Below are 27,571 nucleotides of genomic sequence, written 5' to 3' on the forward strand. Positions count from 1 at the left end.
TAAACCGTTTTCCATCTGTAGTTTGAATATAACGTGTACCTGTCAGGCTGTCATCTCCTTGTCATGTAGTACATTAAGAAGTGGCTGTAATCCTAATTTTTATGCCATTTTTAAGCAGCCAGTCCAGCAAAGGATAAACAGCCTTCATTATGAACAGTTGGATGTAAGAACATTCTTAGTTTGCCCAGAAATGGTCCAGTAGTGTTCAGACTATAAATTCAACCTGAATGTCTGTTCTTTATTAAAGGCCCTTTGCCAATTGCCCAACAGTCTTGTTACTTGTTTAGAAAATACAATGAAGTCGTTTTTGTCTCTAAGGAGGTAGTTACAGAAGGGCAGGTTACTGCACAAGTTTCATCATTTACCCTCAGTTTTCTCACCCCCCTCCCAGCATGTGCTCTAAACAAAAACCTGAATGTAATGCAAATCACACAGAACTGTAGCATAAATAAGAAAAACACGATCAGAGAAAATATTACTGTACTCATTATCCAACTAACAGTTGGCCAGAGTTTGTGCTCATCCACCTACACGCTGCTGTGGACGCTTTTTATTTTACACTCAAAGTTCAACATCCAGCTGTGGCGCCGCTTTCATTGGCAGCCTCATTAGTAGCTTCTACTGCTGGCTTTAATTGGCATGAATGACAAGCAGCATCAGAAGGTGTTAGTCTGACAGGATTTCTGAAAAATAAGACATTTAATCATCACGTGAAAATGAAAAAAGCCTTAAAAGGTTGGACTGTTTAGTAGCAATGGTTCATTATAACATAAGCTAGCCAGGTCAAATTAAGAATCCATCCTGAAACGAAATGTCTTTTTTGCAGAAACACCCTCAGCCTTTTAGTTACTGGATCTGAATGTTCAGCATTCCTTCCTCCTGGTCTAACCTCACTGTTTCTGCCTCCTGTTTCTCTCTGCAGAGGATTTTCAACTCGTTCGTGTACACCGAGAAGACATCAAACGGAGAGACAGAAGTGCAGCAGGTGAGTAACAAAGGCCTCTGCTGTCTGGTGTGTGTGTGTGTGTGTCTGCTTGTCGGTGCATGCATGTGCCATGGAGGATGACTGTCTGTGGTCTTCTGCAGTGTTCAATTCAGCAGCACTGAACACATACACCAGGGGGTTTATTAAAATTCTATGGCTGCTGTCTCATTGGCTTTGAAGTTGTGTGTTTTTTTTTCCACTCGTCTCCCTCCAGCTCTTTTTCCCTTCTTATAGCAAGAGCGCAGAGCTTCAGTTTGACACAGTAAGAAGGCTCGAAGGAAAGATGAACGGACTGCAGACAGAAATGAAACGTTTGTCTCAAATGACCCTTCCAATTCACAAGTCAGACTTTGTGTGCCTTCTCTTTTTTTTAGTTTTGTAGTGGAAACTCTGCTTGGAATTTTTTGGCAGCTTGTGTCAAATCAAACATAACTCAGAGAAGACATGGTCTGGAAGTGTGTGTGTGTTTGCTCTCCTGCGTCAGGGATCTTGGAAGAGTGACAATCTACACCACACAGGTAAACAGCCACCAGCAAGAACAGACAGGCTGATGATTGTTTGCATTTCTCCGGTGGCAGACTCGGTGTGCGACGTACAGTATCTCACACCTCGTTGGTGTTTAGTATTCTGCAGGCAGCTCGGGCTCATCTTCAAACATGCTTTTCTTCTCTTTTCTAAAAAAAATATTACTATTCCATGCAAAGAAAAATCAGGGAATGGCAAATTTTGATTGTTTATCAGCTGCCGACAAAAGGCGAAGGCAGATAATGTTTTTGTCTGTGTTTGTGTGTGTGTGTAGTGTTAACACAATATCTCATTAAACACAGGACAAATTTCACTGTAATTTGCAGAAATTAATCCTTGAATGCACATCTACAACTGATTAACTTTTGGAATAAACCCAATTCAAATGACCTTAGAAAATACAAAAATAGCTACGAATCGGTCAGTTTTCAATTCAACGATATTCCTTCCTTCCTAGAATGATAGGCCTTTAGTTTCCTCTGAACTGTAACCTGTTGAAACTCTAACTATTGGGCTTCAAAGAAGCATCTTTTGTAGATGGGATTTATTTGGCTTCAATCGTTCAATTCGAGTAAAGTTGCTCATTTAGCTTTGTATCTCAGTGACCAGCTCAAAGCTCCAGTTACTTCATATTATCATTTTGACATCCTTGGCTTGCTTGGGCTCTCTGGGCAGAGAAGCTGCGTCCTCAAGCCAAGGTGAAGCTCAATTAGGAGGTTATCTTCAGAGGAAGAAGAGGCTGGCAGAAGACAGGGAAAGAGGACAAGCAGAAACGGAAAGAAGCCACCGGCAACTTGAGCAACTTTCTCCTTGTGGAAATTCATTATTCAGAGAGACATGCAGACATCTGTCTGACTGATGACACAGGGCCTCCCTCGCAGTGCCTGTCTTTGTCTCCTTGTTTTACCCAGCGACACGAGCTGCCAAAGTGGGTATTATTAATATAAACTGGTGGCTGCTGTTGTTTTTAACTCTGAGCACTCATAGTTCACACTTCACACTCAGAATTACAGAGTGCAAATAAAAATCCTCTTTAAAAATGCTGGTGTCTTGGTGCATGTGTTTGACTGACTGCAGCTGCATGACAAACATCATTATATAAGAGGAGGGAAAATACTCAAGGGTTTCAACAGTAGATTCCAAGATAAATTTACATAATCTTGAACAAGTAGTGCATTTAAATCTCCATTTTTTAATACTCTAAATAGGACTGTTTGGACGTAGTTTGTTTGTGTGAGGCCAGATTTTAAAATGTGTTTCTGATCATGTCTGCTCTTACTTTAAACAAAAAGGTTGTCTGTTTGTAAATTATGGATCAGAAGATTAGTGGTTGCTTCAGGTTTAGCTTTAGTTAATCTCTCGGGTGATATTTGGTTTTGTGACTGACTGAGCTGTCAGGCAGAGCGCAGCTACGCCGCTCCTGACATTTAGGAAACTGCAGTAAAAGGACATGTTGAATTGGTTCTGTTAAAGTCAAACATTCAATTCCATTTTAAATTTATCTTAGTTTTTCCCAGTCTGCACAAGTTGTTTTTTTTTTTCAGGCTACTTTGTACACTTGGTGTAACCAGTTGAGATAAGAGTATTGTTTTTCAGAGCTTCTTTTTTAAAACTTTTCAGCTTGCAATATTTTTTTAACATAATTCTTAGTATTTTAAAATAAATGTAAGCAAGTAATCTATGTTCCCAGCTTGATATTTTTACTTTTTTGTGTTTTCTAGAGTTTAGTTGTTCTTGTAAGCTGATGTTGTCTCATCATGGTGTTCTCAAAAAAAGTCTAAATTTGTCGTAATTGTTCTGAGAATATCATCGGTCATGAAGGATTTTAAGTGTTTTTTTTTTTGTTTTTTTTTACTAATCATAGGTAGTCTTTTTTTTTTTTAAACCAAAGCATGTAGCATAGTCTGAAGTGAAACAATAAACCGTCTGACTCTTATTTGAAGCAACATGTTCACGTTTTTCTGTTCATCTGTTGTTCAGAACTTTAATATCCAGTTAAGTAAAAAAAGCCAGGAGTGACTGACTGCTGTCTGCAGAACAGATCTGCATTCTCCTGCTTTTATTAGTCCTGTTCTGGCACTTCAAATTAAGTCTTAGTCTGCCTGGCAAGCCTTCCAACTTTACCAAAACACCGCTGGGGCACCCGTTCTGATCGCCCCCCCCTCTCTGTGGTTGAACTGGTTCTGCGAGCCCCAGAGGCTGGTCGTGTGGGTCAGAGGCTGGAAAGAGGAGCCTTGTGTTTTGGAGAGTGTGGTCAGTCTGCAGATCACAGGTTGTTTCTGGCTGCTCCCTGGCAGAGTGTAACCCAAGATTTAATTTGCACAACTGAAAGATTTTGGTTTCTTTTAAGTCCCTCTGTTAAAACTTGAGCCATGCTTTCTCCCTCTTTCTTTTGCTCCACCCCCCACACAGTGAGCGTGTGAACGTCCCGCCATCTATGTGCGACGGTGAGCGTGTAAACGCCCCTCCGTCCGTCTGTGAGGGTGAGCGTGTAAACCTCCTGCTGTCTGTGTTCCTTGTGGTGCAGCAGCAGGATTTGTGGGCGGAGCCTCAGGGCCCCTGTTAAAACCCTAATAAGACTAGCAGCTGGCTGGTTAGGTGTACCAGCGGTCAGTGGGTCTTGGTCTTTTTTTCTGTTTCTGGCTTCAATCACAGGCTTTTTACAGGCAGCAGTAATTATGGGATGTGAACAAAGGGATCCAGTTACTGTGAAAATAAGCTTTTTTTCTGTATTCAGGAAGGCTGAGGAGGTGATTCTGTTGCTACGGAAAGGGTTTGGACTGGACTGGAGGCAGGCTGACTGATCAGAAGCCTCATTAATTAGGCTGATTTTTGCCATTTTTAAATAATCAGCATTGAGCACACAAAGTCAGCTAAAAGAAAGGCTTAATCGTGGGCAGCACAGTGTTGCACTCAACAATAGGCTGTTGTATCAATAAGCTTCCTGTAATTTGGATGCCTTATTCAACACCTCCCATTTCCTGCAGTGGAGTCGGGCATGGGACGCCTAGTAAAGCTCCGATAGACCTCAGCATGTCCAGAACGCTGCTGCCAGGGTTCTCACCCACACCAAACCCTGGCAACACATCACTGCAACTCTCCTTCAGCCTCCCTGGCTTCCCGTTAGCTCTCAGATTCATTACAGAATTCTTCCTATCACCTATAAATCACTGCATGGCCATGCTCCCCTATACCTCTATGTGCCTATATTCCATCTGGCAACCTCAGGTCTTCTGATCCTGGATTGCAGACTTTTGGTGACAGAGCTTGCAGAGTTGCAGCTCCCCTGCTGACATTCACAATGAGTCATCTATCATTTCCTTCTTCACATGGCCCTGAACAGACTCTGATAGTCTGGCTGTTCATTTTATTTATTTACTTTTTGTTAAGACATGTCCAATAACATCACATGCATACCCCTTCCCTTTAGTTTGTTCTTGCATATTCCAGCATAAAAAGTGGGAGGTTAAAGGAAACAGAGAAATAAAAATGAATTAAAAAGCTTAAAAATAAATTGTTTTCATCTGATGTAATTTGTGAATATTAGATCATGAAATCTATATTTTTTATCTATATTTTTTCTTTCTCGTGTTTGTGTCTCCTCTGTGCAGCTGGCTAAGAAGATTCGGGAGAAGTTTAACCGTTACCTGGACGTGGTGAACAGGAACAAACAGGTGGTGGAGGCCTCGTACACCGCCCACCTCACCTCTCCACTCACTGCAATACAGGACTGCTGCTCCATACCAGCGTCTATGATGGAGTGAGTAATTCTTTATTTAACAAACTCTTTTAAAAAAAATCACACCTTCGTCTCACTCGCCATGTAAACCCACCACCTACTGTTATCACCTGCAGTCAACTGGTTCTTTTTCACACTCAAATATCCAATTCTCATGTGTTTAGACATGTTTTTATTATCTAAAGACAAGTCATTGCAGTTTGTAAATCACATAAATTATCGCCTTCAGCTATATAGGCTGACTTTATGTCAGCCTATTAAACTGTTGTTGAGTTTTGCTGCAGTGTACCTCATCACTAATATAATATAATTAGTGATGTATAATGCAGGACTTTGTTGGCGTCAACTAAATTGTTGATATCATCGTAAAACCTAACACAGATTGTTTTTCTTGTATTAAATCAGTGGGGGATTGTGAGAAGAGTTCCAACACTGGACACTTGTGTTGGTTCAGTGTTTCACATTGAAGTCCTTTGCTGAGAAAGTTTAAAATTGGTCCAGCCAACCATAGGCCCAGCCTCTCAGCCAATCATCAACTCCAGCGAGCAAAAAACAGTTCAAAGTCGAGCCCAGAAAAAGAGAGCGCATTTTTCAGTTCTAATCTACAGAGCAGCAGCTGTGTCTGCCCCGCATCCACTCTCTCCCCATTTCTGTCTGCCCCCCCTCCCTCCTTATCAGCCGATGTAACTAGTTACTGCCCTCTGAAGTTTTTGCCATGCAGACTTCACAGGCTGCAAGGTCACCTGTCTTCCCTTCTGTCGTGCAGAAGGGGGAGGAGTTCTGTCCCTGAGCCACCAGCCACCTGTATCCACACCAAGTGCTGTACATTGATTCATTGCTCGTTCACACAAACGGGCTCTATTTTTGCCTCCTATATGTTTGTTTAAAAGCTATTCCAAAATCAAGGATCGACAGCTTTAATGACAAGGATATAAAAAAAATGCGCATGAAGTAAGGACTGAAGTAGCAGCATCACATGGTGGTTGTTGTGCTGATGGACTCCCAAACTGAAGCTAACTCTGATAGATCTCTGAACTTCAAAGCATTTTTCTCAGGAGGAGGAAAAAGGTCTCTCACCTCCTGCTCTCATTCTTGGATTCGCACAAGATGGGAAAATCCTTTAAGGAATTCCATTCAAAATAATTTAGGTCTCCCTTCTTAGAAGCTTTGCATTTAAAAAAAAGCTCTAATGCAATTTTTTTACATAAATAATCTAATTTTTATTTATTTACCCTGTGTTTGACACCATTTGGAGCCTTTATGTGTTACATAATAAACTTACTGGGAATCATCAGATGTTTTGCTCATAAACGATTGAACCAAAACTAGTTTGAGTTTGTTCCTTCCTGTTTAGCTGTGCTAATAACGAAGCTAGGCTACTTATTTTGTCTTCAGAGCAACAAAAGCTAAAATAGCAGGTTCCTAACACCATCTACACAAGTGAGACAGATACAGAAGTGTTGTGTAACTGTAAATACAAAACTGAGCAAGCACAAAATGCCGAATTATTTCTTTATTTACAAGGCAGTAATGACGGAAAAACATAAACTAACAGCTAAAGTTGTAGAAATATTGAAATATTTGTTTCATTCAAGTTATAGAAACACAAAAATCCAATTTAAAAACAACAAACTATGATTTTCCTTTTGAGCTTTGTGTTGTAATTACTTCTTGGCAAACAGGAAACACTTTGAGTGATTTCCTAGAGAAAAAAAAACAGAAAAGAGTGTCACTCATTCATTTCACTTAATTAATTTATCAGGTCCTCAAGTTAGGTTTTTGAGTACACTGATCTGGAAAATATAAATTAAAAACAGATCCCAGGTAGCTGGCTCCTCCTGATTTCATATTTTATGCTTAGCTAAGATAAATGGCTCATAAAAAACTTTGGTTATATATAAATGTTTTGACCAGCAAGTAATTACATGACGGCGTTTTCTACTCAACTGTAATATGACCTGTGTAAAAGTTTACTGTCATGTTTGCCAAAATAACCAGGTCCCAGCATTCTGATTGGACAGCAGTTAGCTCAGACTAACATCAGGACCTGAGCCTTGTTAAGTCCTCTTCAGAATATCTTTAACTAGTTTCAGGCCTCAGCTGCTTCTGGGGTGTCTGTCAGGTCAGTCAGTTTCAGGGAGATCAGGTGGTTCACACACTGTTCTTCTCTGCGAGACATCAAGCTGGCAGACGTTCTTTTTTCGGGGGAGGCCACAGAGGGCAGTGCTTAGCACCCGCTGGTATGCTTTAATCATTGCATGGTTTAAGAACAGACTGGATCTGAAAATAGCAAATAGCTCTGGCTTGTTGAATTGGTGTGTGTGTGTGTTTGTCATATTTGTGTCTGTATGTTTATGTTTTTAACATGAGATCTCATTTCAACACTTCCACTGCCATGCTGCTTTAAAAGTGAGAAGTGTGCTCTGCAGCTGCAAAGCTGCCACTTTTCACCTGCAGTTATTGAAGGGAGTACCTCTAAATTATTAGGATTTTTTTTTTATGTAAGCTGAAAATAACAATGTGATCCAAATAAAACCAAAACATGACAACTGAGGGGTCTTAAAGGCAGATCACTTTGGTCCTCCTCACACATCATTTGGAGAAAACTTCATGGCAGTCCATCCACTTCAAGCTGAGATGTTTTGTTTAAAACCAACCAGTCTTCATTAATTGATGTCTCAACCTTGATGATTTTAAGGAAACAACCTTCCTCCTATCATACAGTATGGATCGTTCTTTATTTATTAGTTTTGGTTTTCTGATATCATAACCACAGGATGCTATTTGTGTATTTGTAACGGGTTTATTTGTATTTATTACTGTATTTCCTCTCATATTTGTTTCATACTGTTTTTCTCCTCGTCCAGTGCACGAGGTAAATCTTTTGTTTTGATGTCTTTAAGTCTGGCTTGTCTCATACTTTGATGAACATTAAGAGCAGAGTAAAACTTTGTTCAAACCATGCGAGCATAATATTTTTTTGAATAATTTTGAGTTAAGCAATCATCACACATACACACAAATGGTTGAAATACAAGTTTAAACAAGAATCATTCATGACATCTTTGTGTGCTGCTGCTGCATTTTCAGCCCAGTGACCTCAGAGATCATCAGCTCTCAGGATTGATCAGTATGTACACACGTTATATTATATTGCAGGCGATACTGCAAAATTTCCGTAAAAGATTAAAGCTCACATAGCGCTGATGCTTTGCTCATGTTTCTGAAGAAGAACTCTCACTATCTGAGCTGCTGGCAGATTGACAGCGAAGTTCAAGAGTATATGTTGCATTCGTGGCTTCGTACTCAGACCCGACATCAAGCAGATCATTCGGTCGTCTGGTTGCACAGTCAACAAAACCGCCAGTTCTCTGTTTGCACGTTAGAAGAGGAGACGGCAAAACTGCTGCCAGACTGGAAGAGGGGTTTATTAAGGCAGCATTAACAGGTGTGAATGCTCCTTTTCCTCTGTTCAGATGCCTCTGGGAGTGATAATCATTTTCCTGTTGGCCTCTTCTTTTTTGTCTCATATTTCTTTTTTTATTAATGGATAAGTACTAAAAACTAGAAAAAAATAACTTAGTGGTGTTTTGATTGGAATGATTAGAAGCCTACATGAGTTTTAGATGGATATTTTAGACATTTTTTTTAATGGCTTTCAAATAATCTGTTGTTGATTACCTACACTTCTCATTTAATGTGGATTTTGATGTAATGCATTTGATTTCTTGTCACTGGATTGCACCTATAAGAGGTGTCACTGGTCTATTTTGTTTTTTCTACATGAGAAAGACAAGAATAATAGACATGTTTCAATTTAATGCAGTCAGCACAGAAATGAAAAAATCTAAATCAGCCAGAGCTTTTTCTGCTTTTTTCCTTTCTCTGTGGTATATATGCACCAAACTTTTCTTCTAAATCCATTCTACATTTTAGTGTTACACACTATATGTGTCGTCCAGAGTGGGATACATAAAAGGCCTTAAAGCATTCAATTCTCCAGTAAGCTTGTTGCTTTCTTTACCGCCGCCGCTGCTGCTGAGGGATAGCAAACACATTAGAAATGGTATTACTCTTTGGGGCTCGCACAGCGGCAAGTCCCTTCAAGGTAATTGTTCTCACGGGGCTTTTTGAATAGTGCCGGGCGTCTGCTTTGTGGAAATATATGATTCTTGTAGCAGGGTGCAGCTTAATGTAATAGATTCTATAAACAGCGAATGGCTGGTAACGGCTGAGAATGACAGGCGCTGCTTTTTTTAGGCGACTCTGCCTTTTCAGTTTGTGCTTTCAGACACTGGATTTTACGTTTTCTCTGGTGTATTAAAGCTTTTTTTTACAGCAAGCTTTTTCTATCAATGTTAGTATTATTCATAGATATTAGGGGAATAATTTGATGCATTGTGCAGAAGGTTTTCATTCACCACTAGGTTTTTAACAAATAAATCAAACCCAGCCTGTATGCTTTGTGTTTCTGGTGAGTTAAACCTCATTTTTCTAAAAGATTTGGCTGCCCTCATTAAGATGTTCGAGGCTCTCCGCTCCACTCTCTTCTCCTTGCTCGTATGTTTTTTGATGTTGAATTCAAAGCGGCTGCAAATGTGTTTTTTATCTGGCACAGATTTTGCTGAGCCTCCTGCCCTCCCCCTCCATCCACATCAGGTTGAAGGAGAATAGTGATGACTTACGGGACTCTGAGTGATGTTCAAATGCAAACTGCGTGTTACTCCTTCTGTCAGTAAAAACGTCCAGCGCCAGGTCTTTAAGAATGTAGCATGGGTGTATATGAGGGCAGCACATGTGTGTATGCATGTTCCTAAACCAGAAGATTGGAATGGGAATGGGGAGCCTTAGTCTTGCTGGAGGGAAGGAAGGATCAAAGTATCCGAGCTTGGTGCAGTGCAGAACAGCCTGCTCCTCAGCATACGCCTCTTTTTATAAACCAATCCTTGCAGTCAACACTTGCGTAACATATGAAATTATTACTGCATATTTCTGCATATGCTGGTGCTGAAATTTCTAAAGAAAAACGACTCATGTTCACAAAAACCCCCAAAATGTGCTGATTGTAATAATGCTTTATTTTATTTCTGATGTTTGTTCAGTCACATTTTTTACTGAGCCACATTTATCAAATCACACCAGAACACGTGCAAACCAGTTAAAGACTGATGCAAGAGGTTATCTGTTTTAGTTTTGCTGATTATAAGATGAACATAACAGACTGGGAGTGTTTGATACTAGTTGGCTCAAAATTGGGAGAAAATTAGTAAATTTTCTCTTTGTCTCTCACTGAGTTTTGAGTGTTTGCAACTAGTGAGCCGCATTTTGAGTGGCCAGTTTTTAAAAACCATGGCAGAATGTCATGATCCACTGCAGCACCCACTGCTGGTTGGAAGAACCGTACTTGCTTTCACAACAGTCTTCAAGTCTCCAAAAACACCAGAAAAAGTTGCTAGTTGCTTGAAAAAAAAAATTAAACTCACTAAATATAGCAACAAAGTTCCCAAGTTAGCAACACTATATGCACCCAGACCTGCCCTGCTGTGCTTTGATTGGATAAAACCTTGGCTCTGGTTCTCTTTATTTGTTGAAAGCAGCATCAGTTTAATCCCTGCCAGCTCTGTTTGAACCCCCTGTGCCCTCCTCGTCTTGTTTTATACTCAACTATTACTGATCATCAGCGTGGGTTTGAGACCTGGACATTTGCCTTGAATGTATTTGGTTAGTTTTTGGAGGTATCTACACACTGGACTTTCCATGCAACATGTGACTTTCACAAACAACTGCTCCAACTTTCTGCTCTATGCAGTAAACAGGGTCTTCTGTAAATCAACCATGATGTCCTCCACGCACTAAAATCAGGTTTTACATGTGACTTCAGCCTTTTCAGACCCTCACATCTCGTTTCAAGTCCTGTTCCTTTTCCCATGACCTTCTTTTCCCTGGATCTTTCTGTGCTCACTCTCTTTATCAAGTTCTTAACAGATAGAAATCACAAACACTGCATAATACAAATTTTATGACCCTCGTGTAAATTTTCTCCCGGCTTGCTTTTCATCTGCCTTATCTTAATCACGGAAGAGGAACGGTTTGATCAAAGGTTTACAACCTGTGGCTCAGTAGACGACAGAAGATTTTTTTTCAAATAGGTTTTAAAGGTTAACAAGCAAATGATCCGATGATTCTTTTTGTTGTTTTTGAGTTCAGGTTGGTTCCAGTTCAGTTCAGCTTTATTTATAAAACTACCACAAAGGATCAATGTGCAAAAGAACAAAATACGTAGTAAATAAAAGCAGTAATGGCAGCACATCATAAAACAATAAGAGAATAAAAACATAAACCATGAATAAAACAGCACTATAATAAAAAACAGAACAGAAGAACATTTTAGATAAGCTCAACTTAACATCTCACATGGTGTCAAAGGTCAAAGACGGGGAGGAGAACTGGTTAATGCACAAAGAGGTCACACCTTCATTTAGGTGGAGATGGTTGATGCAAAGGTTCAAAGTTTTATTTTTAATTTCTCCCTGATCCCACTCTTCCTTCTCCTTTTGCTTTCTTTTTCTCGGATGCTCTATTAAGTCACTTCAAACTTAATTGTCTACCAGTAGCTGATGCATGCTCAGCGTTGATGGGTTTTATGCTTCAGTTCTTGCTACCATATGTTATTTAAACAGCAACTCTAAGAGCTAGCTTTTATTGTGCCTGCTTTTTAAAGGTTTCTGTATTGAAGAAGGCATTCAATCATTTTTGCTGTAGCTCTTCTGTTGGTAATTTAACATTGTGTTTGAAATAACAGTACTAACAAGGAAACTATAAAAAAACAGGGCAAATGAGGTTGGGTCACTTTATTTGATGAACTGAGTTGACCAATTAAACAAACCACCCCCGTTTTAATAAAGTTAATACTGTATAAATTCAAAAGGCTGGATGTTTGTGTGGAGATTTCAAACACTTTTCCATGGAAACTTTTCTTCACCAGCTTTAATATGTGCTCTGGGCAGCGGATACACAGTTGGGAATAAAACTGATTTGAAATGAAATAAGTGAAGTCTGTTAGCTTCAGCAGATGTGCCATGTTGTTTCATTAATTATGTGGTTTCAATTTTATTTTTTTGTGAAATATTTAAACCATCAGTGTGGAAACCTTCAAGTTTGGTTTTTATGTGAAATAAACCAGTGTTGGCCTTGAGGGGAAAGCCGTGTCTGCTGCACCAAGAAATGAGTTGATGAGCTCAATAAAGACTCAAATGCTGTCTGTTTCTGCTCAGGTTTGATGGGAACTTTAATACCAACGTCTCCAAGACCATCTGCTGTGACAGACTCTCTCCCAACGTTAACAGCAGAGCTTTCAACCCAGGGCGAGACCTCAACTCAGGTTTGTTGACCCGACACCCACATTAGATGCAGGGACATTTGATCATTGGGTTCTACGCACACCAACCTGCTTTAGGAGCTTTAACTTCTACTTGTGCTGCTTATGAAATGAGCAATAATCTAATGGCTGTTGCCATGGTAACGCTTTTTCTTTTTTAAAGATGTTTCATCTCTTCTGTCCTTCTCAGCTCCTGGAATTTCAACTAAGTGAAAGATGTTGATGTGAGAATAAGAGTCGCTCCAAAGAGACGCTTGAAAGTCTCCCGTTTTATCTTTTTCTTTCTTTTATGTTTTTTTTCCCAACCTTTTATCTGTCTGAGATCAAATGATCTCTTTTTGACTTTGAACTCTTGTCTGCAGTTATATTCCAGCAGTTTGTAATCTTTGGTAAGGTCTTCTTGTTTTGGTTCAGACTTGATCTCAAATTCCCATATAATTATCATTCTACGTTTGCTGCGTGATATGAGGGAAAGTGTTTGGTTCTTACTGCTGCCACAAAACATTCATTGCAGTTCCAGATCACACGAGCACATTGCAGAATATTATCTTGTAAAACCGACACGTGTCAGCACCACACTTGTCTGTCTGCATCTGATTATAAACAAAACGGACAAATTTGATTTAAAGTTGCACAAAAGCCAGTTTCCTGCTGATTTTTTCTGTCCTGGTGCCATTAATCTGTTTAGCTCCTGTCTTCAAAGGAAAAGCATCAAACTGCATATTATATATTCATAACACAGACTTTAGTTCAGGAATATTTAAAAACTTTCCCTCAGTCTCTGTTGGAAAAGCACAGTTCTGTCCCAGAAATACTTCATGTAAATTAATCCATTTCTTTTATTTCATCATTCTTTTAGGTTTTCAAAACTTATATTAAACTTTTAAAACAAGAAAGCTGCTATATTCCTGAATCCTTTTAAGAGTCAAATCTGTTTTAAAACCAGTTTTTGTCCCAAAACATGAGAATTCTGAATTTCTATTTGCCAAAGTTATATTAATAACAGCCAACACAACTATATTTGCTCAAAATAAGCCCTATGGATGAAGAGTTTTTAAGATTTACTCTTAAATGCATATTTAAAATTCAGAGGAATGGCCCTGTGTTGAAGCTTAGTTTACTGAACAAATAAATGACAGAGAAGTTGGGGTCTAAATGTGGCTGGTTGTTGCTTTACTCCGTTTTCACTCACAGTGTGATGCATTAATAACCAGAAACACATTTCATACTGTAGAACTATTACCAAACTGTAGATGAAAGAAGATGTATTTAAAGAAGTAAATTAGTATTTTTCTAAGAGTTTACTGAGTGTTTGTCTGGGTTTAGTTTCCAGTGTGTGTTTTAAACGTCCAGGCTGAATACTGAAGGGTATCTTTGAGGGTTAAAATTAGAGTATTTAGTGTTGATGCAACCATTTCCAAACACAAACGCCTTGTACATTATGTTTCCTAAAATAAGCTGAAGGGCGTTCCTGTTTTTATAAAATAACACAAGCTGCTTAAAATTTACGAAAGCAGAACTTTTGGTTCAATAATTACAAATGAAGTTTCTGAAAGGCATCCCATCTGAAGCGGTCTGAACACTGGACTCTTTCTTTTCCCTGCATATATTGTCCTCACTGTTTCCTGTTTCTGTGAAACCTTGATCATCACCAGTTCATCCTATGTCATCCCATCGCTGCTCCACCTCGTAGCTTTTTTTCTTCCAGTAACTCCACTCTGCAGTCCTTTCATAATGACTGCCATTCATAACACATCACCACCGACCAGGTTTTATTTTCCTTCCAAGCCAGTCATAATGAGTTCAAGTTACCCCCTCCACCTCCCCTCCCCTCTTCTCATCCCTCACACTCACCCCTCCTTGACCCCCACACTCCCAGTGTATTCAGTCTGTCCCATTTGTCTCAGCCCAGTCTAAACAAGCCTGCTGCAGAGAGAAGGCAGGGAGTGGCCAAGAACACCGGGGATAATTGTGAAGGAGAAAATGATGAATGAAGGGAAAGAAGGGATGGGTGAGAGCTGATTGGAAGTGACTGCTTTGCATTTCTTCCAGCTTCTCCCTTTTTTATGCACCACTTTGTTTTTTTATGGAGGGATGAGGACGGTGGTGGATATGGGAGACATCCGGACTGATACCAGCAGGTGGGAGAGGAAAAGGCAGGTGGATAAGAGATGACAGAGTCTGAGTGCAGCATGATTACAGCACTAGTTTGATCCAGCTTCTCTTTCTTCCTGTGCAATTTCAGCCATTTTTCTTACTAAAGAGGTGTTATGAGACCTCCAATTTACAGCCAATTCCTCCCCATCCATTCCTCGGTCCACCCATTGTATATCTTTAGTGCCTCTGTTATTAATCAGTTCATGGTCCAATTTTTTTGTTCTAAATTATTTGTCCCACTCTTTTCTAAAACACATTGAATGGTTTCCAGATCCGTTTTGCAACAGGGAAAATGAGATTTGCACTAATTAAGTGAAATATTTCTGCAACTACAAAATGATTTGGCACAAATTTTGGTTTGTGGTTTTTAGTTGCATCTTAACTTCAGCCTCACGTGCACTTTGTGTTTTGCACCATTGGTTAAAAAAACGATCCATTTAAAAGACAGCGTGGGGATTCTAGTAACCATGTCTTTTTCTTGGAGCCACCCATCTATCAACACTCTCCAGCTCTTCCTGAGGGATCCCAAGGTGTTCCCATGTCAGAGAGGATACATAACAAATATCTAATACCCAAGATCACTGACTTAAATCTGAGTGATCCAATAAAGTTCTTATAAAACCAGCCTGTGACAGTAGGCAAGTATAAAGATCCAGCTGAGTGGCACTGGACTTCATTTTCCTGTGGTATTTAGTTGTGTTATAAGTTTACATTTTGGAGATTAATCTGTTGAGGTCAGTATATTAGAGCAGGTTGTTTGCAGTAACACAGGAGCAGTAAGGTGAGAGAATATGCTCATGTGGGCACCACTTCTTTGCTTGTCCATCCACTTCTGAAAGGTTTAAACATGGGTGGCAGGATAGATCACTGTACCCTGACATTTGTATACACAATCCTTCTTTTATTGTCAACACAGAGTGGTTCCTGTTTATATGAGCCACAGAGATGGATGTAGTGACCTGCTGGAGTTTATGTATGATCAGTGACTCTGCTGTGTCCTTTGCAGAAGAATTATTGTCCAGAGGATTTAAGATGAGTGGACTCTGCATTACTGCGTTTCAATAAGAGCAGAGTTGTTTGAACAGCTGCATTATGTTTTATTCCTTTTCTAAAATGACATCTGCTTTCATTGCTTTGCACTGTTCTGCTCTTTCCAGTTTTTTCCCCCCAATTAAAGCCCCAGATTTATTATTTCTCTCTCCTGAACTCCACCCACTTCTCCCTCCTGCTACGTCTTTGTGAAGCTTGTGTTTTGTTGCACTGAGCGGAAAGGAAGTTGGAGACATTTCTGTAAAGACTCTGTTGACTCAGTAATTCAGTAACAAAATCCATCTCTTTTTTTTTGGGTTTGTTTTGAACAAAATGGACATCTTTGCAGAGGTTGTAGCTGGGCACTGTTTCCGACAACATGCAGATTCCAACTGAAACAAACTCACAGGAAACTCAACAAATGTTGGACAGATGCTCTCTTAATGACCTGAAGGGCAGGATTTAATCTCTTGTATGGTTTGAGCTGGAGGGTTTTGGTTCCTCTGATAAGCTGGGAAAAGACCAAATGTTATCTAAAGACAAGTGTAAAGCTTCAGATGACTTTGAGCCAAATGTTTGAGACAGTCAGTGTTTATTTGTAACTATCTTTAAAAAAACAAAACACTTAGTGCAGAGAGGTTGTCAGATTGGTAAAGGTTTATCTAAAATTACAAACCTTTATTGGTTGTTTGATGAAGTGGTAAGATACAACTGTCAATATAAAGAGCAGGTCCAGGTTCAGGTTGTACTGCATTGTGTAGCTCAGAATGGAAAAGTTAACACAAGCTTAATTTTACATCTGTTGCCTCTAAGAGTTCCAGCTTCAGTGGTTCAATGCATCCTCCAATTAAAAGATTAGAGATTTGATCCCCAGCCGTGTTCTTGTGGAAGTGACTTTGGACCAAATGTTGGGAACTGCCCCAGAAATTCTTATCTGTATCTATTCTCTTATGACAAAATCTAAATAAAAACATCAGCTAAATGACAAATTAGAATAAAATGTAAGTTCTTCATCAAAAGCTGTGACAGTCTGTATTCTCAGCTGCCAAAACGATTAGGAAGAGTAATTAAAGGAGAAGATGATGTAACAAGATGGTAAACATGTTTCTTCTTTTTGTGAGTGAAATGTTGGATTTGAATTCTAAATGTTCTAAAAACTCTTCCCTCTGATTTAATTCTCCATCTTGCCCTCTGCAGTGTTGGCTGACAACCTGAAGTCCAACCCGGGGATAAAGTGGCAGTACTTCAGCTCAGAGGAGGGCATCTTTACAGTCTTCCCTGCCCACAAGTTCCAATGCAAAGGAAACTACGAGCATCGCAGCCGGTATCAAACTGCCCCTTCTCTCTGTCAGAAATTAAGTTGTTTTTTTCACATGCACTTTTCTGAAACAAAACAATCAAGCCTCTGCTACTTGTGCAAGGCAGACTGGTTGAGGTTAAAGCCTCGACAACTTATTTCTTTTATCTTCATCGCCCTCATACAGCCTTTGCTGGTTGCTGTTGGGTGGCCAGGGGGGCACACTCATGGCATTCTGCTTTTGTTCTTCATGACCACACATGCCCTTAGCAGGAATGTGGCTCTGTACCACTGATGTCTGATAGAATTTCACACTCCACTCCTTTTTTTTTTTTTTTTGAAGCCATGGCTGAAAGACATCTCTCTCTTGCGCCCTTCTTCATTTTGCATCATCTTTTATTTCATCAAGGCTTTTGGATTTTTCTCCTTGTTGTTTAAGTTGGCATCTTGGCTTTCAGCCATTAGAGAAATGATGTAACTTTGGCTTCTTCTGTTGTGAATAAGGCTTTGTTACTTCACTTCCCTTTTTCTTCAGCCTGTGTTAGTGTGTCCTTGTCCGGAGGACCACACACATGGAGGCTTTGACCCATCCTACTTGTATCCCACCCTGCTTAAAATGCACACACATCAACACACACCTCAAATGACCATTTAAATAACAAAAAATGTGAATTAAATAATTTAAGACTAGCTTAACTGCATAATTAAATCTTTTTGGATTGCTCTGTGCAGTTCAAAATAATAGATTTAGACCACTGTGTGTACCATTAGCACATAAGATCCACACACTGCTTAGGTTTTCAAATTCAAATGTGCAAGTTGCAATTTCAAGTACTTTCCACTAGTCAATGAGTTTGTTTTGTAAGGCAACAACAGGAAAACTCAACTCATCTGCCTCAGCCTTTATCTACATTTATATGGGATATTGTTGCTGTTCGCTTTTCAGAATGTTGATGAGCAATTAGGGATGGACATTTTGAGCAAAAACACTCTTTGAATTCATGAGCAATTATTCAGTTATTAAAGAAATAAACAACCGTATCCTGCCACTAAAGCTCTTCTGTGACCATAGATTTCACTTCATAATCCTTTCAAAATAAACTTTAATGGCAGAAAGATGTTGGGAGGCTCCTAGTTTTTCAGCACCCGACAACTTGGCGTGTCACTAACAGGTGCCAGTATGAAAATCATACAAAAAGAAAACAGTTGTAGCTGTTGCATGGATCCTTTGAATTTGTCCATTTTAACTATGACCTTCAAAATTTAGAAATCACTGCATGACCAATCATGTTGCTGCAGTTTGGGATTACAACAAATGTTTGGAACACAGAAACACAAGTGCACTAATAGCTCAGCAGAGTCCTTTTATGGGCTTTTACAGCCTCAAAGGTTTTGTTTGACATTATTTATTCATGCTTTAGGGATATTAACGCCACAAGGACATTTTAAAATGCAGAACACATTGGGTAGATTGCACTGTCCACCAAAATAACTCCCAGCATGTTTATTTTTGTATATTCTTGTAGACCAGTGTACGTGTCTGCAGTCCGTCCCCAGTCGAAACACATTGTTGTGATGGTGGATCATGGAGCCTCTATCACTGACACCCAGCTGCAGATCGCCCGGGACTCTGCATTGGTCATCCTCAATTCTGTTGATGAACACGATAAGGTTTGCTTTTTTAACTTTATTCACACGGCTCATTTATTTACAGCTCATTCACCTGGGCAGAGCTGTTAGGTTTTAGTGAAATCTGATAGTTTAGTTTTAATTCTGGTCCTGCTCCTCCCCAGATCTCCATCCTGTCGGTGGCAGAGACGGTTCGCTCCTGTTCTTTGGACCAGTGCTATAAGAGTCTGCTGTCTCCAGCCACCAGCGAGACTAAGAGGAAGATGAGCACCTTCATCTCCAACATCAAGGTCTTTAATGGAGCCACCCAGCATGCAGCTGGCTTCCAGAAGGCTTTCCAGCTGCTTCGCAACACCAGCAGCCTGAGCAAACAGAGCAGCAGTAAGACGAAGTGAAACAGTACTGTGTGCTGTTGACTGCATCCAGTGCAGCTCATTGGCTTTTAATAGATGGGGATTAACATGAGCCCTGTCATTATTCTGGCTGATATTAAATGAAATGTTTTGTCCTCTCTCAGCCACAGACATGGTTATCATCTACCTGTCATCTGGTGTTACGTCTCGAGACTCGTCAGAGCTGGAGAAGAGAGCCACCCTCAGTGTGGTCAGAGAGGAGAACCGACACCTCAACAACTCTGTCATGATCCTCACTTATGCTCTCATGAACGGTAGGTGACTGATGCTCCCTAATCAACACAGCCTGTGTTTTCTCTGCGTTTCGTCAGAGAACTAGCCCTGAAGGATTTTCTGTAAATTACAATAATCTGAAAATGAAGAACGATGAAGATATGATGCAAATAAACTGTTCATTATCCATCTACATTAAATGTTGGACTTGTTACCAGTTTATTTATAGTATTTAAAACAAGCATTGTTAAATTTAAAAATGTATCTAAAGGTTGAGAGGCACTGAAGTCCAGCTTTTAATTAGAAAAAATTGTATTTTTCACAAAAATGCAGCATGAATGCTGAGTGCTGATTGGCTTTGCTGACATTTGTTGAAGAAACTGAAATTGGATTGTTAAAAGTTTTAAAATAAACAGGACAAAAGCTAAAATTAGAAAACAGTAGCTAAAAACTAAGAGCAGCAAAACAGCAGCTAAATCCTCAGAATAGTAGCTAAAAGCTAAAAATTGTCAGTCCGCTGAAGTAGATTTTAGATCACAGGTTTTCAAGGATTTAAAGAGTTCTTAAGCATTTCTATGAAAAACAATTGTAAATGAAGTTAATTTAAAAGGTATAAAAGTTGCCAAAGCCAAAGGTTTTGATATATAAATGGTTAAAAAAAAATTGAAAATATGCTGAAATAGTTATAATGGAAAAAAACCTTCAGGAGAATCTATAAAGCAGAAAACACTGACTCAGCATCCACATAATAAAGAGCAACATAACGTTTGGTTTACAGCAAGTTGACATGCTTTGAAAAGTTAACCCACAAATGTAATGCTTGTTCACTAAACATATTTCAACACCCTGAAGTGGATTTACATCAGTTGCTTTGCTTGGTTTAAATTTGTATATTTAGATAAGAATGCAATCCAACTGTGAAATTCTGTGATGCTTGGAAACGAAGCACCAATGTGGAACTTATTTTTCCATTTACTGAACAAGATATTTATGCTCTTGTCATTACTTGCATTGGAATATCCATTGCTTCACTTGTTTTCTGCTCTGCCGGGAGTTGTTTTTATGTTAGAAATCTTGTCATTAAATATTCTGCTTTTGTGCTGAAGAGAAGACTGAAGGTTGTGGAGGTGTTCTGAAGCCTCTGAAGGCTTTTTTTGTTTTCGTGCGTTCGTCTAAATCGTGTATTCTTTCTTTTCCTCTTTCATTGTCTTTGTCTTTCCATCTGCTTCCTCTAAGCCCACCTCCCTCCGCAGCTCACGTTCACTCGCTCCTTCTGTGCATGCATTAGTCCACCATTAATACAAATGATTTTTGCAGCGCAGAATGGAAATGAGGTACATCTAAGAGAAGGGAGAGTGAGACTTCAAAGGGCGAGCTGCTCCCTCGGCGTGTGACTGACAGAGGACCTTGGCTCTTTAAAGAGAAATGATGAAAAGGATGCAGAAATCTCTCGGTTTCTGATTTTATTAGCATTGCATATTCAAAAAAACATTTGTTTTGTTGCTGATGGCTGTTGCACGTTGCTGAAAGGCCTGCTGTGGGAGGGGGGTCTTATTCACTGCATCTCCTGCCAAATGTGAAGTGCTGATTGTTCAAGGAGATCAGCAGTCCCCTGCCACAAGGCAGTCTTTTTTCTGGGTTTGTACTTGGTTTTTGTTACCATTTTAGGACCTTTCCTGGTATAACCACCCACCATGTTGGAACTGGTAGTTTTTTTTGGAGAGCAAAGCTTGGTCCTGTTATTGTAGAACATCATTTTTGGGTTTAGGCCTAAGGTGTGAACTGAGTTTAGGTTTAGGTTGGGGTTAGGCATGTACTGGTAATGGTTGAATTTAGGGTTAGGGTCAGAAATGATAGAAGTCAGTACAATGTCCTAATAAGTACAAAACACACAAACTTCATGATTGTTTAGTGACAATGGGACAGAATTTCATGTGTTTGCCTAATCCTTAGTGAGAAGCATGTAGTTGGTCTTTTAGAAATGTGGCTTGTCTGGATCTTTGCACGGATTGAAGAAAGAACTGCAGGTGTTGCTGCAGAACCCATATCCGAGCTGTCAGCAGAACCTCCCCTTTGAGTCTGTTTGACGCTGCCACCCACAGTGACACAGGTTCCAGTATGGGGCCCGTGGTGGTGATCAAACGAGCAGAGCTTTGGCATTAAAAAGGGATTCTGCTGTAATCCGTTCAGTGATTGGACGCTGGCAGACATTCTGCTCCGTCCTTCCCAATGGATTTATGGGATGCCAAATGTTCCAGGTTACAGCTGCAGGAGCCTGCCTTTTATCTGTTCACCTTTCCATCCTCCTAAATGACCTTATGATGACTGCAAAGATACAATCTAAAGTGTGCATTACTGTCTCTTTTGTGTTTATATGTTTGAGTAACAAGGGATTTATTTGTCATGATCTCAGAGCTTGATAGATGACAGCTGAGCTTGGCAGGAGAATTCAAGTTTGGCTTATAGAGATCATCAGTCAGTAACATGAGTCACGGCCTGGATGTGTGAAAAATCTCTGATGCTGATGTAAAGCATGCTTGAAGGAATTTATCTACATCATCTGTTTTAAACCAATTTAAGTCGAGCTCAACCATGAAAGCTCAGTGTGATGAATTATTCTAATAATAAACTTCTCGTGACAAGATCTTTGAATTCAGGGGAGTTGCAGGTTGGCTTTTATATTCAGAGTTTGAAACATGTTTTTTTCATAGAAGAGCTGTCCTTTCAGTAACTGTTCCATGTTTTCTGTGTGGGTAATGGCTCTGTTTCAGTGATTTCTTGATTCTACAGGTCTGGCAGTAATCAGGCCTGGGTGTGACACTGAAATTTAACTGACTTTTCCAAAATAATAAGTGAATTCAGGATTTAACGATTGGGGCAGTGGCATTTAGCATTTGTTTAACTGGGTTATTTTTATCTCAAAATTTGTTTGCTGATCTGAAACATTTAAGTGTGACAAAAAGTAAAAGCAGAAGTAATCTATAAACAGACAAATACTTTCACAGTATTGAATGAAGCCATCATCTGCTCTAATTTAAACTTAACTCCGTTCCTGTTCCACTCCTTCCTTCCTCTTCCAGAGGGGGTCACAGGTTTGAAGGAGCTGGCCTTCCTGAGAGACCTCGCTGAGCAGAACTCCGTGAAGTACGGCGTCGATCGAACATTTGAACGAGAGCGCTCCTCCGCTGCATCGCCGCCTGGATCCTCCGGAGCTTCAGTGATGCCGGTGGTAAAGGGCAGCATGATGGTGCTGAACCAGCTGAGCAACCTGGAGACGACCGTGGGCCGTTTCTACATCAATCTGCCCAATCGCATGATCGACCTGGCCTGCTTCAGCCTGCCCTACTCTGACCCCATGGGAGACGGTGGGTGGTGTGGATGAGAGTGGATCCAAATTAAACTCCAGTCTGAGTTAACTGTATTTGATGAAAGTATTTATATTAAAATGAACCACTATACCCGCTATAAATAAACTGTCTGTAACCAAACATCAGTCAGCTCAGCAGTAGTTGTAACTAACCTGTTTACCAAAGTTTAAGTAACCTTTGGTGATGCCTGATCTTTACCTACTTGTTTCTCTTCCTTCAGGGTTTATCATGACTGTGAGTCGGCCATGTTACTTTGGTAACATGCTGCTGGGTGTAGTCGGGGTGGATGTGAACCTGGCCTACATCCTGGAGGACGTCACCTACTATCAAGACTCGCTGGCCTCATACACCTTCCTCATTGACAACAAAGGTACTAATCTAATCAGCAAAAGTAAATATTCTATTAAACACTTGACTCATGTTCCAGCCTTTTGTCATTTTGCTTATATTGTTATTATTATAAAGGAACAAGTCTGCCACAGCAGAATGAACGATAAAGACACGTTAGCGTCATTCAGGAAAACAACAACAAACTTTAGTCTGTAATCCATTTTGTGCATGGACTTCAGTGTTGTTTTTTAGTATTCTTATTTATTACATCGAAATGAGACTTTATTTTGTTGGTTTAAATGTCCTGTTAGGCCTAATTGACATTTTTGAGACGGAACTGACGTTTCTTTGGCACTCTGGTTCCTGTTGAGCCTAATTGCCCTGCCACAGTGCAGGAGAGGCAGTTCTCATGTTTGCTTTGGGTTTGTTTTGGCCCCAGCTGAGGAATATTTTGACTTAACTTTTGACTCTTTAAAGCTCATAGATTTTGTTTGGCTGAGATGTGAAATTAGTGGTCAGCGTGGAAAAAGCCTGGCTTGTTCTGCAAATCAAATACTGAAAAAAAAGAGTTGTGAGTTGATTTAGAGGATAGGAAAGGCAGGTGCACTTTTACTTGTTTACTGTTAACACAAACCACAATAACTTTAGGTAATCATTTGTTTTGTGGCCCCTGAGGCGGTTCCTCTCGGTGTGACATGAAAAGTTAAACAGGAAGGCAGCATAAGTCTGTGATGAGCTCAGAATAGAACGATAGTAAAGAACAGATGGAAGCTTTAAGTTTAAAAAATTGAGACGATGGGAAGAAAATGAATCTACTATGATGAAAAGAAAAAACCAGTAAATTCCATTTACTCAGGTGGAAGACTGGAATGGATCATTTTAGATTATTCTGAGTGAGTTTTTACAGGTTTGCATGCGTGTTTTGCCTCTGAGTGCTTTTTAAAAGAATAAATATACACCAATAAATTGCAGCCTATTAGTTCAGCATAATATTTAGTGCTGCAACTCTATAAACACAGACAAATGACTCCAATTAAAGCTATTAGCAGGCGTTCAAATCATCTGCCGTCTGGTAGTTCAAATATGCTGCAGACAAAGATGTCAAGACTGAAGAGCCTAAAAGAGCAGAAGAGCACATTTAAAGTATTTTTACTATTTAAACATGTAGTTTAAATAGTCGGGTCTTTGTTGATTGATGTGCTCAGTGGTTTGCTGTAGTTGAATGAGACAAAATAGATGTAGCTGCATTTTTTGACAATAAAATATTTTTTTTTTTTTGGTCAGTGTTTGTGTTGTTTGGGTTTCAGGAGAAGGAGAAAACACAAGATGTTCCTGTTTTAACCGGTCATTTGATCCTCCCAGGTTACACCTTGATGCACCCGTCGCTGACCCGACCCTACCTGATGACGGAGCCGCCCCTGCACACAGACATCATCCACTACGAGAATATCCCAGGATTCCCTGCTGTCCGACAGAACATTCTCAGGTGAGAGAAGACGGGGAGCAGTCAGGAGGATAACAGCCAGGGACGCACATGTGATGGGGAACTGATCGTTTTATTTTTGTTCTTCGCAGCCTCCCTTTGGGCAGTCAGGTCATCGCTGTGCCGGTTAACTCCTCCCTGTCCTGGCACACCAACCGGCTCAGGGACAACAGAAAAGATGCGTACAACGTCAGCTATGCCTGGAAACTGGTAGGTGGCCTCAGACTATTGGATTTTTTTTTATGTTATTGCCAGCTGGACTAATGTAAAAGAAAAAATGTATTTCTGAGGCAAAACAATTAGTCAGTGGACCAACAGCTATTGTTGTGGTTAGAAAAGTATCAGTTTAATTGACTTTTTTCCTTTCTGTCTAAAGCATTTATTCATTCCCAAAGTGTTCTCTAAAACCAGTAGAAAGATTTATGCTCCTGACCTCCGCCACATTAAATTAGTCAGCATAATAAAAACCATCAAGCCTCCACACCCAGAAACCATTTAACCCTTGAGCTGGCTTTTTCTCCGAGGTCCAGAGAAGTCCTGTTTTAGGAATAAATAGCAGCAGGACAGCAACAAACAACCTGCTACTGAGTCTGACTGCTGTCTGACATTTAGTTTTTTTTTACTTTTGGCAGGAGCAGAAATATCACATTTAATTTAAGCGTTTCACATCAGCCTCTCCTTAAATGTTTTCTGACATTTTGTTTTTTTGACACCGGCTCAGGAGTTTAAATACATCACCTTTTGGCACAAGTTAGGCAGCACTCTGTTTTGTTTTAAGTGAACTTTCCAAAGCCAGAAAAAAAAGCTAAATTGGCTGAAAGACAAAACATCAGTTCAAAAGAATTTCCCATAAAAGTCTGTGCTTTTGTTAAAGAAATAATGTCCAGGTGATGTCAGGGCTTTTAAATTGCAACAGAAATGTGTATAAATACTTGGGCTGATTGACTGATTGACTTTTATTTCCTGCTCTGAAAGTATGTGAGAACAGACTAACCCTGCAGGTCCATTTAAACTCAACATGGAAGGGAGAGTAGTTGAACTAAATGTTGTCTTTGTTATTTTTTTATTTTTTTGCTCCGGGATGTGATAACTGACAATACTGGCACTGAAAATAAAGTTTCTCTTTATGGTTTTTACTGATCAGCTGAAGTCTCACCAAAGCTCAACATGCTGTACAGTAGTTAACTCCAACTCATGTTTGTGTTTGTTAGTTTATACTCTTTGGGTAAAGTTTGTATCTTAGAATTAAGCATATTTACAGTAATTTCACTGTTTTTGCTTTTGAAACTAGGCGTAAACATGGATGAATCTGACAGACTTTGCCCGTTCTTTTGCTTTCAGCCCTTAAGCTCCAGAACATTTGACTGTATCTAAGTTTAGATGGTGTTCATAAACTTCAGCTACACAAGTGAAGTGTAGGAGAATGTTGGTTTAAAACACACGTGTCAAAGCCAGGGCCCACGGGCCAGATCCGGCCCTCTGTAACATTTCATCCGGCCCTCTAGTCTGGGACAGATCGAGTCTCTGATTCTTATTTTGCTTAAAAAAACTGAGCCTAATTAGTGAAGTTTTCTACTGACAGTGACTTAAAAGCCAACAATATATAGTTTTAATTTCTGTATGATCAGGTTTTTGTTGATGGCTTTTTAAAAAAAATCTGTTTTAAGGTAAAAATTCATTTAAAAGCTGAGTGAGGCGTAAGAAATGACTGCTAATGATGTGCTTTTTGAAGTTTGATCTATTTGTCTGTGTTCATTAAAGTCTGTTTGCTCTAAATTCTGTATAATCTGTAACTGGGAAAAGGTCATTGATATTTCTATATGAATAAGTTGACAATGCATCTAAAACCAGGGTTAATTTATGTAATTTTTAATGAATATTGATTGTGACTGGCCATTGGCTAGGACCCAATTTTTAATTTTGGCCCCCTTGAGTCTCTGGGTTTGACACCCCTGGTTTAAAACATCAATCATAAAGAAAATGTAGACGCCTGATGAGAACCTGGAAACTGAAGCTGGACCAGGACCAGCTTCCTGTAGACTGCTTCCAGTACAAGTTTTAGGTCCCAACAAAACAAAACAAACCCAAAAATACATAGTTTTTCAGGTGTTGACTCTTATTGATGAGAATGTACTGTCACTGATAAAACAGACGCCTTTATTCTACTTTTTAAATGGTATTTTGGAAAACCCCATTGTTCAGCTATTACAGCTAATTCAATCTGAGATGTTCAGCTAAGAGTCAACAACAGATCTGACTTCAACCACTTGTTTTTTTGAATATAATAAGATTTCTGTAAAACATCCTGTAATTTCTCCTCTCTGTGTCTTGCAGGTCCAGGACACGTCTTTCATCCTGTGCATTGTTTATGTGCAGCCAGAGATCCCAGTGAAGCAGCTGAAGAACCTGAACACAGCTCCCAGCTCCAAGCTGCTCTACCATCGTTTGGATCTGCTGGGTCAGCCCAGCTCCTGCCTGCACTTCAAGCAGCTCGCCACCGTTGGTAGGACAAGCACGACAAAAACAACACATCTCATTCATAATGCAACTTGATCTGGAAAAAAAAAAAAAACGAAAAACAACATTTCTTACTGTCCCTTTGTCCCTCGTCTGTCTTGTTTCCCAGAATCCCCCACAGTGATGCTGTCAGCTGGAAGTTTCTCCTCCCCCTATGAGCACCTCAGCCAGCCAGAAACAAAGCGGATGGTGGAGCACTACACCGCCTATCTGAGCGATAACACCAGGCTCATTGCCAACCCAGGCCTCAAGGTACACAGCTCCAAACTCTTTTAAACCCACACAAATGCAGATCAGCAGCCTGAAGGCACACACCATCAGAAATACTAAGTTCTTGTTTCCCAAACAAACATGTGGCACACTCCCTGTCCTGAGGTCAGTTTGTAAAACACAATATCTGTGTCCTACCTTAAACGTGACTGTACTTTAAAGAATTTATATATCCTGTTACTTGTGAAATCCGATAATACGACCTCCACAGGCTTCTGATTGCAGCCAACATTCAAAA

At 39.8% G+C, this 27,571-nt stretch overlaps 1 protein-coding gene across 2 annotated transcripts in view; it reads left to right on the forward strand.

Annotated features, from left to right (window-relative positions):
* The window catches only part of cachd1 (cache domain containing 1), a 71,931-nt gene that overhangs the window by 31,203 nt on the left and 13,157 nt on the right, over window positions 1-27,571 (forward strand). For both annotated transcript variants that reach the window (XM_037974088.1, XM_025006858.2), the window contains 13 exons: window positions 923-985; window positions 5,122-5,270; window positions 12,524-12,630; window positions 17,011-17,137; window positions 18,637-18,781; window positions 18,904-19,120; window positions 19,257-19,406; window positions 22,446-22,730; window positions 22,954-23,103; window positions 24,426-24,549; window positions 24,639-24,756; window positions 26,881-27,049; window positions 27,173-27,315. In XM_037974088.1, coding sequence (XP_037830016.1) covers window positions 5,263-5,270; window positions 12,524-12,630; window positions 17,011-17,137; window positions 18,637-18,781; window positions 18,904-19,120; window positions 19,257-19,406; window positions 22,446-22,730; window positions 22,954-23,103; window positions 24,426-24,549; window positions 24,639-24,756; window positions 26,881-27,049; window positions 27,173-27,315 — 1,743 coding nt within the window. In that variant the 5' untranslated portion in view covers window positions 923-985; window positions 5,122-5,262. The remainder of the gene's footprint in view (window positions 1-922; window positions 986-5,121; window positions 5,271-12,523; window positions 12,631-17,010; window positions 17,138-18,636; window positions 18,782-18,903; window positions 19,121-19,256; window positions 19,407-22,445; window positions 22,731-22,953; window positions 23,104-24,425; window positions 24,550-24,638; window positions 24,757-26,880; window positions 27,050-27,172; window positions 27,316-27,571) is intronic.

Source organism: Kryptolebias marmoratus, linkage group LG24 (genome assembly GCF_001649575.2).
Source record: "Kryptolebias marmoratus isolate JLee-2015 linkage group LG24, ASM164957v2, whole genome shotgun sequence".
NCBI lineage: Eukaryota > Metazoa > Chordata > Actinopteri > Cyprinodontiformes > Rivulidae > Kryptolebias > Kryptolebias marmoratus.